The sequence below is a fragment of the Coenobita brevimanus genome, chromosome 50 (assembly GCF_032717465.1).
Source record: "Coenobita brevimanus isolate Jiangsu-jjx chromosome 50, ASM3271746v2, whole genome shotgun sequence".
Taxonomy (NCBI): Eukaryota; Metazoa; Arthropoda; class Malacostraca; order Decapoda; family Coenobitidae; genus Coenobita; species Coenobita brevimanus.
This window is the reverse complement of record NC_137003.1, coordinates 43,859,587-43,872,965: the sequence shown is the minus strand read 5'-3', so window position 1 is coordinate 43,872,965 and position 13,379 is coordinate 43,859,587. Positions and strand designations below refer to the sequence as shown.

Genomic DNA, 13,379 nt, shown 5'->3' with positions numbered 1-13,379 from the left:
ACATCAGTTATGTTAGGAATTCGTCGAGGGCATGACTGCTTTTAATTGCTTTTCCCCCTTAAATCATGTGACGTATTATTTCGACTATTCTTACTACTTCTACTTTAGCTTTATTCGCGTAAGGAGAGCCGCTCGTTAGTGACGATGTTGATGAATACAATTTTATAACTCCTCTCTTTCAAAAATCTCTCCTACTGTATGCTGAATAAAATGATCTGGAGACAAAAAATATTACATCGTCATCGTATGGAAAGGATTTCGCCTAACTTTACTATATTGTTTCACTGTTATTCACAACATGTGTGTTATCCCAGTTGTTGCTAGGTGTTAATTTTACATCTAAATAAGAGAGAGAGAGAGAGAGAGAGAGAGAGAGAGAGAGAGAGAGAGAGAGAGAGAGAGAGAGAGAGAGAGAGAGAGAGAGAGAGAGAGAGAGGCAAGTTGTATGACAACGATTTAAAGAGAAAAGGACGAGCACATAATGTCCACGGATGAGAAGAATAAGAAGAAGAATAAGAAGAAGAAAACGAAGGGAGCAGGGGAAGGAGGAGGGCGAGGAGCAGTGATGAGGTGGAGGGAGAACGGGGAGAACGGTGTTCCCCGACTATATTTATAGGGGGAACGACGTTCTTCCACCATGTTCTATGATGAAAGATATATATCATACCATACTGTTCTGTGATGTTACATGCAGCCTTACCGAACCAGCGCTCCCTGGATTGGCTAGCTGAGTGCGTTTTGGAAGGAGGGTGGGGGAGACGGGGAACTAATATTGAATAACACCTACACAAAACTTAAAAAGAAACAAGTAAACAAATATTTTTAGTGTGTCCAAGGCTTTCACGCTGAAGTGATCATCAATTTCACTCTGACATTTACCTTTCACTGGAAGGAAATAATTTAGGGATTTGTATTATACGAGTCTCTTTGTGGAACAAGAAAATGAATAAGTAATGAAATAAACGTTAATTCCGAGACATTTGATTCATAGTGTGTCCAAGCTGCACACATCACTTCTTTCTTTTACATTACCCAACAAGAATGTGGCTGGTCACTGGCATGACAGTACACTTCAGTAACAGGTCACCGGAATTGAAAAGATGGATGTAATACGATGAAACACTTCTATGCCGTGACAAAGAAGATTCAGTACCAATGAACCTGAACTAGTGAGGCCTAATCATACTATACTCCATTTTACAGAGTCTGGTATCATCGGTGATATCCTCAGCACCTGTAACATTGATAAAGGTCATCAGTACTGGATATACGTTCTTGAATTGCCTTTATATATATTGGTTCTCAAGGTAAAACACAGAGGTTTACCTAGTGCAGAGGATTTACATCAACACTACAAGCATTTAGGACATGAATGATGGTGCCAAACTTGGTGAAATGGAGTATAGGCCGGAAACTGGTAAGGGTCAACCAATAAATATTCCCTTCCCTGGTTAATCTAGAGTCTGTGGCTTGTGAGGCATTAGCTTAGCTCCTTCTAAATCACTGTGAAGAGTGCTCACCAGAATTCTACTTTTATTAGACAACAGTGACGAAGCAAGTAATAACATCAATTAAATCTGCCCTAAATCATGCGGTGCTATGATTGCCTAGTTAAAATCATGATGGATTGGGAAAGTGAACTATATGACATATCTATACTTAAGCAAGAAAAGCAGGGTTTGTTATTTTTGGAGAATAACTTCGAGATATAACTTTGAATCTCACAGATCTTTGTGAGGTAATAATAGTAGTAGCAGTTGCAGTAATTGTAATCCCAGGTACATGTACTAAACGTTAAATGAGTAGACTGCAGGCCGAAACTGCCCACTTCCTGCAGTCCACCATCCCCCTTTCATGGGATAGTTAAGGAGTTGATGGGTACTTGCATAACCAGACAGCGGAGCCACCTAGCCATGTCACTGCCAATACGCGAAGGAGCCACTCCCTAGCCCCGAAAGGTCAGTAGATAAACACAATGTATGGTAGATAAGAAAGGAAATAACATTTTTCTGTTGTCATTAGCAGGCACTTGATATACTAAAGGTCTTTCTAGTACTAATGAAACTAAAAGAAAACTAATGACCCACAAGCAACAGTAAAAGTCAACAACGCACACGATGGAATGTGGATGAATTATTAGGCAAATCTGCTATTGAAGTATTTACCATCTGCGGCTTCAGGCTGATGGATAGTGAAGAATTCTTGAAGGACGGTCAGCTTGCAACCAGAGTCTGAGAATGCACTGTACAGGTATGACGCAAGAAAACAAACGTGGGTTCTTTATCTCGTCATGCAATTAGTTCCGGACGTGAGATGATTTTTGACCGTGTGATTAGTTCCAGTTGTGAGGTTAGTTCCGACCGTGAGCTTAGCTCCGGCCATGAGGTTAGTTATGACCGTGATATTAGTTCCGATAGTGAGATTAGTCCGGGTCGTGTGAATAGTCCGAGATTAGTTCAAGCCTTGAGATTAGTTCCAGCTGTAAGATAAGTTTCGACCGTGAGATTAGTTTCGACTCCGAAATTACATCTGGCCGTGAGATCAGTTCCGACCATGAGATTAGTTCAGGTCGTGGAATAAGTTCCGACCGTGAGATTAGTCGGATTCCGACTGTGAAATTAGTTCCGGCCGTGAGAACATATCGGAACTAATCTGACGGTGCACCAAGAATGTAACATATGTAAGCCAAGCAAATCATTATAGTACTGGAACATACCTGCGGCCACGTAATATTCCCTTAGCCTCGTCGGTCCCAGGAACTAACTTTTATATTATACTTGCGGCTTCTGGACGATTTTGTTCAGATTAGCCCCTTCAGTCCGAGCATATCTTTTATTCAATTTTTTCCTTCCTGCAACCAAACGTTTATCATTCAGCTTTAGGGAAGATGCGATGCTCTGAAGGGAATAATGGAGACTGTATATGACGCCTCCCATTTGACACGTCTATTCAAAGCAACAAGAATAAAATATAAAATGAGGCACCGTAGCGGAGAGCTAAGTGTGCCAACCACTATAGCTAAAAAGAAAAAAAAAAATCTTCATGGAAGTAAAACGGGGAGGTGTTATTTATTTAAAAAAAAAAAAATGAAAATACGTCACCTTAGGGAGTGGGTTAAGTGTTTTGACCCTGGCGGAGTAATGACTGTGGAAGTAGGCCAAGCTGGAGGTGTGACTGAGATCCAAACAAAGCAAAAACAACAGAGTGGAGTAGAGAGGAGAGCGTACGCATGAAAGTGAAGTGTGTGTTCCGTGACTGAGGTACGTAGACAAGAGCTGCGTGTGCTGTATGAAAAACAGATTGACAGATGGATAGCCAGTTAGACAGATAAATAGATAGATAAATAGATAGATAGACAGACAGATGGATAATAAATAAATAAATTGTCTAAAATGTTTTTAAATGATTATATTTCTGCTCCTACCAAATCATTTTATTTTGCTTAACTGACCACGCTAACAGCGAAGAAGTTAATGAAGGCTGGATGAAATCCTACATCCCCGAAAAGTCTCTCGAGTTTAACAAAATGGTCTGGAGGTAGCAAGAATAACACTGAAAGGCGTCATCGTACTGATAAGAATTGATCAAGGGAAATCCAGTGTCCAACATTTGCTGAAGCAGGTATGTGAGAAGTCCAGACAATTTGATTTTAAGTGAAGCATTAATCCAAGTTCGAATATAAAATCGTTCGTAGCCAGTGGATCAAAATATAAGTGACTGGTTAGCGGCTATGGCTTGGATGAGAGAAGGTAAGTTGGGTCGGAACCGGGAGTATTTTGGAAGTACGGCCCATACCATCGTCCCGAGTTACGAGAATTCGACGCTCCCTTTCTCTAAGCTAGCTAAGTTAACGTTTGTCAGCTAAGGAGAGTTTGTATCATCTTCGCTTGAGAGAAGTAAGCATAACAGTCAGTAAAAGATTCAGTGTACTTATTGTACTGTATATGTAATCTCAGTGTCATAAAACTAGGGGTGTTGGCTGGGCAGCATGGGGAACACCCTTGGATCCATCAGTCGTAGTTATGATGGATGTGTCACTCTTGTTCGTAAGTGGCAGCGTTCCCAACAGAAATTGCTTCAGTCCCTCGCCTTCGCTATCTCCTGCAAGCGAAGGTAATACGCTGACGGTGCACTCTTACTGGCAAATGTCATCGTGAACTTCGTGATCACTTTACACCGACAAGGTACAATACTGGTATTGGAATCAGAGAACAGAGGGTAATATGAATATATTACACTATACCGGTGTAGAGGAAGGAAACAAGCTTAAGGTGAGTCATTTATTGCATATCTCAGCATCTCATGACGACAGAGTACATGACACTGAATGACAAAGTTTACCCTAAGATCTGTAGACAGTGCCATTCGTTTCATTTAATAAAAAATATAATTTGGTAAAAAAGATGTTGATTTCATATATACACTAATACCATTTTCAGGAGACAGTTAAAGTACACAGGAAGATATCTTTGATCTTGATTTGTCCCGCCTCAGCCAGTGCCGTGTGTGTTTAGCGGCCATAACCTCCGCCACCGCCATGACCACCTCCGCCACCGCCACCACCATGCCCTCCACCGCCACCGCCAATAATGATGACTTTGCCGCCACCGGATCCGCCACCGCCACCACCGCCACCACCGAAGCCTCCTCCGCCATAGCCCCCACCGCCACCACCGAAGCCTCCGCCACCACCTCCGTAGCCGAGATTGAAATTGTTGTGGCCTATACCACCAGCGAAGCCTTTAGCACGACCTTCTCCGAGGCCAGCGAAGAACCCGTGTCCACCGCCGCCACCACCACCGTAGCCACCGCCACCGCCGCCTCCGAAACCGCCACCGCCTCCGTAGCCACCACCACCACCACCTCCGAAGCCTCCACCGCCTCCTCCATATCCTCCTCCGCCGCCTCCACCTCCAGGCATGGCAAGGGAGGAGGCCACGAGGACCGCCACCACCACCACTCTCATTTGCTTCTGTGGCAGGATAAAGACTTTTCAGACACACGTTTTAGAACATAGACACAGACACACTTCAACAAACACAATCCCAGATAGGCTGCACAAATAAGAAGTCAGAAACAAACGCAAAGAAAAGATGGCATACACAGACACTGAATGAAATCGTCTGGTCATTGAAAAAAAAAAAAAAAATCATTGTACTGCAGTGTTTAATATAGTCTTAAATCAGTTATAAGAAAAGTCAAATCCATTATCATCACTTTCGAGGTGTTTGAGGTCCAGACAAGACTATCTGTAGTTCTTTACATTTAATGGTGGGTAAACCAACCTACTCCTACGTGCAAGGCCAGATCGCCATTGCCACTGGAGTATTCTAACCACTAGACCACCACCCGTGTGAATCCCTCAAAATAGTACCTGCAAATCTTTTCTGAGTCACTTTGAATCCATCTACGAGACTTACGTGTCACTAGATTGCTTATATCTGTCTTTACAGTGACTGCCCAAATATTCACGGGACTAGTCGGGGTGAAGGTCATCTGCTGGAGGTTTTTCTCTTCTTAAGTGTTGCCAGGGGTGTGTGGGCCAGTCAACACCCTTAGATATTCTGGACTAGTGCAGCTTAGTCTCCTGCCATTAACATCACATTGTGTTATATGAGACTGGCTGTTATAGTCTGTAATTCCAGTATACGCAATGCTTCCTGTTCCATCCAGCCCAGAGACATATACACCTTCATGTTTATACTCACGTTGAAAATTTAACTCTGTCGTGAAAGTGTGAATGGACAATCACGCAATCTTTGCTGCTGTGTGACAAGCAATAATCAGTCTGCTGTAACTGGCATGCGATCCTACAACAAAGGTCCACAAGTGTGGCGTGACAAGCTCTTGTATGTAGACATGCATCTCGTTGTCTTACCATTTTAATGTTTTTCGTCCCTTTCGCCTCCTTGGTTCTAGTCCTTGCTCTTGCCTCAAAGCCGAGTTCACTGATTGTGCCGAAGGAACCGAATCTGCATGTATATATATATCGGAGGGGGCCGAGCTGGTAGTCATGCCGTCCTTGTCTCACGGTGAATGACATAATAAAAATAAGAGCGATGGAGTAAAAAAAATATCCATGTTTGTCGGAAACCGTACCAAAAAAAGACAACTGAGATCAAGCTTCCACATCTATCTTTTCAATTCGCTTGACCTCTCACGTGGGTGGATTATCGTGCCACTCACATTCTTGGGTGATGTGGAGCAAGGAGGTGACGTAGGATGCTGGGTGTGTTGAAGAGTGATTATGGTGAAGAGAAAGGTGAATGTACTGAGGTGGAGAGTGATTGTGCTGGGGTGGAGAGTGAATGTTTTAAGGTGGAGAGTGAAAATGGTGAGGAGAAAAGTGAATGTATTGAGGCGGAGAGTGATTGTACTGGGGTGGAGGGTCAGCGTGTTGAGGTGGATAGTGTTCTGAGGTGAAGAGTGAGTATGCTGAGATGAAGAATGTGTTGGAGTTGAGAGTGTGTTGGGGTGGAGTGGAGAGTGAGTGAGGGAGATGAAGAGTAGGTGTATTGAGGTCTAATGAGGTGGAGGGTGAGTGTGTTGCAGAGCAAAGTTAGTGTGTTGGGAGGGAGACAGTAAGGGGTAATTAATTAATGCTCATTGCATTTCTAGGTAATGGGAAAAATCCTATTTTACGTCGTTCTCTTAACAGAATGGAAAAGTGCTGAAATTAACAACAAAAGATAGCAAAAAATAAATGTTAAGTGGGCCACATATAATGGAGTGAGATGAGGTTAACAGTGATGACGAAAATTTTGCTAGTGGTGAAGGGTGGATGACGAAGACTGCAGTAAAGGTAGATTAATTGTGAAGACAGTGCTGAAGATGGACAAAGAGCAATAAAAGGATGACAAAAAGCAGAAACCGTGATTTAATGAGGCGTTAATGTTAGCCAATGCATAGTACAAGCAGAGGCTGAAAATAAATGACTTTTTACTGGTGGACAATGAGTGATGAACAAACTATCACTCCTTCAGTCCAATGACCTCAGAGGAGACTTAAAGAGCTGGAGGGGTTTGGTGCAGCTTCCATTACTCCTTTTACTGCCAGGGTTCTCTCCTAAGCAAAACTGAAGACACCTGTAATCTGGTGTTTGGATTTATTTATTTTTTATTGAATTTGCTTTTCCATCATCTGCTCATCTTCTGTGTCCCACCAAAAAAATCTGTAGTTTCCATGAATATAATATAAAACACGCTGTAGAACTGAAGGGATTAATTTCTCGAGCCGTTTCATTATAACAGAGTGAAAGTGTGGACATCCCCGCGGATTTTAAACGATAAATTCTAAAAAGATTTGTTTATGAAAGAATGTCTCTGACCTAAATGCATCCTCATAAACTGCACTGTGATGTGAGATGCAGGCTGATCGCACTAGATAATAATAATAATAATAATAATAACAACAACAACAACAACAATAATAATAATAATAATAATAATAATAATAATAATAATAATAATACCCTTTTTTGCAGAGACAAATTTTTAACAGGTGAGTAAAATTGTCTGAGGTTACCTGAAATTAAAGCTAAAAAGTTCACAATGAGCTGCGTATGGATCAACACTCTCAGGCTCCTGTACACATTCTCGGCTGAATAAAATCGTCTGTTTTTTGTGTGAAGAGGATACTGGAGCTGTCCCAACTTCCAGGGGGTTAATGACATGGTTTACACACTCGCACCTGAATAAAATCGTCTGGCTCTAACTGGAATAAATCGCTACGCTACAGTTGCCTAGACAGTGAGGGGGGTTGATGTGACGGTAACAACTTCCAGGTAAAAATAAAATAAAAAAATGAATAAATGAATAAAAGTCGTTTGGCTTTAGTTGCATGTTACTAGAGTTCTACCGACCATGAGCCAGATCACCTCTTCAGTTCAGTGACGTACTTTGTTAAGTTTGTTTTGACTACTGTACATTCTGGCAATCCCTCTCCTACCAAAACAGACTTATTGAAAGCTACGTATTATCCGTCCAGTGAGAGAGAGAGAGAGAGAGAGAGAGAGAGAGAGAGAGAGAGAGAGAGAGAGAGAGAGAGAGAGAGAGAGAGAGAGAGAGAGGCGCTCTAAACTAAAGTCAGGAGATCAAAAAATAAAGATATTGGAAAATTACGTTATCGGAGGAAAGAGGTAACAAGTGAGATTCTTGAAAAAAAGGTGAGGAAAATTATTGAAGTAAATAGGGGAGAGAAAAGGTTGAGAGAAATGAAGGAGATTAGAGATGAAAAAATTGGTATGCAATAAATATGATTATACTCTCAGCAAACAACCCGTCACAAAGTTACCACACACACACACACACACACACACACACACTCCGTAGCTTGGTTGCAGCCGGATAATAACGGGATATTTGTCAGTCTCTCTCTCTCTCTCTCTCTCTCTCTCTCTCTCTCTCTCTCTCATTCTGCCGTTTAATTCTACCAATTCATGCAGAATTTAATATGATGTTCTTTGTGGAATTCTTAAACAACATGTGCACGCAGTGACATTAGGTTTACCTCCCTGCCTCCACCATTTTGACGAAATTGTTAAATTTATATCCATTTTTCGTACGGATGAGATTCAGGCAGATCAATATTGTGGAACTATGTATTCAGAATTTAGCATATATTTGACGTTGCAAACCAAAAGGAAATTGTGGTCACTCAAATTGGCTGAAGAGTTAGTTTGGCGAAGCTTCCCAGGAGAAGATGGAACATTGCCGTTTTCTATGTCTTCCAAGGCATGTGTATGTATGTGTGTATAGAGGACGTCTGTAACCTGGAAGCACGGTACATTTTCCAGGTCTCACTAGAACATTTTTGTACTTTCCTAGTCCCCCTCCCCCTGTAAAAAAAAAAGCAGTAGGATTAAAAAAAAAAAACCTTCTTATGACAGAAATATATATATATATAAATAAATATATATATATATATATATATATATATATATATATATATATATTATGACGAAAGTGTTAGAGGAAGGAATCCAGGATAGTTAAGGTAAAGGAAAAATGTTAGTAAGAAGAAAGATATGACCGTGATCTGTCAATAAAGGTCATTTTATGACAGGAAAGTTTTAATGAGAAGTGAATAAAGCATACATTGTAGTGTTGAGTAATTTTATGGTACACGAAATAATTTTATTGAAAAGATTAAAATGTTTGATAATAGAAGAGCCTTAATGTATACTGTATACAAGAAAGTGTTGCTGGTAGCTAAAATTCTGATAAGGTAGATGCATGGCAAGTAAAATCTTAGAAGCAGGAAACAGTATAATAAAGTATGTGTAAATGGAACGTATTTTTTTTTTTTAATTGATGAAAGTGCTAAGAAGTAATTCTATAATACACTAAGTACAGTATGTACATCTCAATCCTAGAGGTGATCTTTTAGCCCTGTGACCCGTAACCTCCCTTAGGGGCACCCAGGTTGAAATTGATGTTGGCTGTGGCTCCACTTCCACTAGATCCGTAGCCTCCACCGCCTCCCGAGCTTGTTCCGTAGCCTCCACCACCTCCTCCACTTGATCCGAAACCTCCACTGCTTGATCCATAACCTCCATTGCTGCCTCCACTTGATCCATAACCTCCATTGCTGCCTCCACTTGATCCATAACCCCCACCGCCGCCTCCACTTGATCCGTAACTTCCACTGCTACCTCCACTTGATCCATATCCTCCACTGCTACCTCCACTTGATCCGTAACCTCCACTGCTACCTCCACTTGATGCGTAGCCTCCACTGCTACCTCCACTTGATCCGTAACCTCCACTGCTACCTCCATTTGATCCATAACCTCCACTGCTTCCTCCACTTGATCCATAACCTCCACTACTACTGCCACCACTTGATCCGTAACCTCCACTGCTGCTACTACCACTTGATCCGTATCCTCCACCTCCACCTCCTCCTCCTCCATGTCCCCCACCTCCTCCACCTCCACCGCCAAATCCTTTTCCACCTCCAAAGAATCCTCCACTTCCCCCAAAGATGGAGGACGAAGAAAAGGAGGACACGTCAGGGAAGGCGAGGGAGGGGACCGCTAAGAGCCCCACCCCAAGGCACAGCAGGGAGACTCTCTGGACGGGAAGGGAGGAGATAATGAAGACAAGATAAGGCAGTATTCTAGGTCGGTTAAGAGGCCTCGTATCACCTTTTCCTCTGCGATTTAGTTATTTATTTATTCTGCATATTTCACTGTAGCACTGGCTTGTATGTTGTTTATACCTTTAGTAATATCCACATACTTTGGATCATTAACACGTAAGGGAGCAATAACATATACCATGCGTAATAAATCGCTCAGTAAAAGTTGTTACGAAGGTTCCATTGATACCTCTCTTTCAAAGTAAGGGACCAATTGCATCCAGCGATGGCACAACGACCAGGCCCAATATTCCTGTCAGTTAAGGAAGCTCTCTAACACAGTTTCCTAGGCGAAATATTTTGCTTCTACACCTTACTGTCCTATTCTGTGATATACGAGTATGCATCTTTCCAACATCGCCATACTATGCGTAAGTAGCGTACCAAGGGATATTAACCAGCCATATCAAAAATAAATTGCTAAGGAAGAGGTGTTAGAGAACCTTCTTAACTGACGAGAATACGAGCTCAGGTCATAACTTCTGAGGATTCTGACTACGCATTAGGGCATGCAAAGAAAAGTACCAAGTTATTAATCAAGTTCAGATTACTAGGGTGATTTACCACCTGATTTAACACCTAGAACAAAATTAATTTCCAGACTGCAGTTTCTTATGGGAATGCCATTGCACAACTGGCCATGTGCAGAACTAACTTATCTTCATCGCGGTATAACAATAACAGCAATATTCTGTCCCAATAAGCTAAGGGTTATGTGGCCTATCAAACACGTGTAGTCAATTCCTATTGCAAATTTAGGCTACTTGGGAGAAAATTTATGGAAGAAAAATATAGACATAAACAGATACAGGCTACAGTTAATAACCTACCACCACCCTTATCATTACCACCCTCACCATTACCACCTTTTACATTACCATCCTTACCATTACCACTCTTACCATTACTACCTTTACCATTGCCATCCTCACCATTACCACTCTATTACCACTCTTACCATTGTGTTGTGATCACTGCTAGATGCTCAAGTCATGAATGCTTGCCTCTCTCTGCATATATAAGACTTAGCTAGCCCTTCTTCCCATGGCATTTATTTGATTAACGAGTTGCTGAATGGGGAGAAAGTCAGGCAGATAACCATTAACATCCCCTAAGAATAGTCCATTAGATCATTAAATATCTAGAATTAAAATCTCTTCTGTATATTTCTAGGGATATTGAGTATACTGGATAAAAAGTTTGATTTGAGAGTTGTGTATATGGGAATTGGTGGCTGGTAACCGCTGTAGAGGGTGGGTAACGGTGGGATTGATATGTAAACAGGAGGAGGGTGTTGTCTGTAGCTTGCTTCACTCTCTCCTCCGCCACGGTGCTTGTGTTGTTATTACCTTGGTCTATTGTTTATGTTTATTCTCTCTCTCTCTCTCTCTCTCTCTCTCTCTCATTAATACAGACGAGATTTGATTAGTAGGTACATGGTTCAGAATACCAAGATCGCCTAAAAGGATATGTTTTTCTATTCCTTCTCATTTCATTATTGCTGTTTTTTTTTTATGCTTCTTTCTCTTATCATTCTGCTTCTATTGTTTCCTTTGCTGCGAAAATTCTGTCTGTCTGTCTGTCTGTCTGTCTCTGTCTGTCTGTCTCTCTCTCTCTCTCTCTCCGTTTTTTGTGATATTCATGGTGTAACTTCAAAGCACTCCTTCCACCTGAGACGTATCAAGATTTCATAATGTTGATGACTTTAAGAAACTGGGACTTTTATTCTTAAACCCAAACATAAATAGGGCCTATTTCGAAACTGAATAAAATCGTCTCAAATTAATTACAATAAAATACTTAAGATATGTGGTCAGAAAGATAATATATAATAGTTTGCTGCTGACTACATAAAGCTATTTTAATGATAGATCTGAATGGTTTTAGTACTGCAATGACTAGTAAAAAATGGTGACTGTATTTACTAACATCTAAATCAATGTCTCCTCTTGAACAATCATTACCACAGCTCCTGTCACATTAATTAACCACTGTTAGCTGTCACCATCAGTTACCTACTATCACCACCTACCGCCATCCACCACCACCACCATTCCCACCTACCACTATCAACTACCACCTGCATCCTTTAACTACAAACATCTATCACTTCCTACTACATCCATAACTACCCACGACCATCAGCTACCATCATCAACTACTACCATTCACTTCTTCAGCCTTTAAGGACTGAAACATCAACCAACTACCACCATCCAGAGCTCTGTCTTATCGTCCCTTACAATGCTACCACAATCATCCTACCAAAATCCCTCACAGTTATATTTCAGTCTACCACACCTATACCACAATCCACCACAATAATACCACAATCTGTCTCCATTAAAACCATTCAAGTCTCTCGTATCGGTAATGCAACCTACCACGGTCTGATGCCCACTCCCATCATTCGCCACAGTTCTAACCACAGTTTTGTTTCCTTCTACCGCAAGTGCACCACAATGTACAGGATATACTATTAATATACTAGTGTGTTACGGCTTTTCTAGACTACCACAGTTTTACTATTAAAAAAAAATCGACAAAATTCAATCACAGTTCTACTTTATCTTTACCACAGTTCTACCTCAATACCACCACAGTCTACTCCAGCTACACCACATTTTTGCCCGTATCTACCCCAACACTATCATCACTGCACCTCAAGTCAGGAACAATTCTACCACAGTACCATAATGCAACCACCATTCTGTCACCACCAGTACAAATCTACCACAATAATAACAAAATCTACACTAACTCCACCGCATTTCTACCACAACTCCACCACAGTTCCACGACAATTCTATTATTATCCTACCACACCTTTACCACAATTGTGCCACACTCCACATAACCTGCCACAAATCTACCACACTTCTAACACATTCTACCACAAATCTGCTATACTTCCACAACACCACCACAGATCTTCCACGGTTCTCTCACAGTTGCACACTATCTACCTCAATTATACCACAGTTCCACCTCAACCACCACAGTCTAGCCACCACCTACCACAATTCATCGCCATCTGTTTTTCTGCAGTGTAAAGCTAAGGCCATTAACCTTCGAGGGAGAGGTGAAATTAATGGAGGGGTGTAGGGGAGGGGGAGGAATGGAGAGGAGAGAGAAGAGGAGGAAAGGGAGGAGCAGGAAAGAGGAGAAGAGGAGAGAGAAGAGGAAGAAGCATTAGGAGAGAGTGTGAAGGACGTGAGAGGATATTAACTGAGGAGAAG

At 41.5% G+C, this 13,379-nt stretch overlaps 1 protein-coding gene across 1 annotated transcript in view; it reads right to left on the bottom strand.

Moving 5' to 3' along the window:
- Window positions 1–4,510: 4,510 nt before the first annotated feature.
- Window positions 4,511–13,379, bottom strand: part of LOC145399757 (uncharacterized) — an 18,369-nt gene continuing 9,500 nt past the window's right edge. Inside the window, exons 2-3 of the mRNA XM_080272305.1 lie at window positions 9,476–10,071; window positions 4,511–4,911 (exon numbers count right to left, since the gene is read on the bottom strand). Of these exons, the coding sequence (XP_080128431.1) occupies window positions 4,511–4,911; window positions 9,476–10,071 (997 nt within the window). The remainder of the gene's footprint in view (window positions 4,912–9,475; window positions 10,072–13,379) is intronic.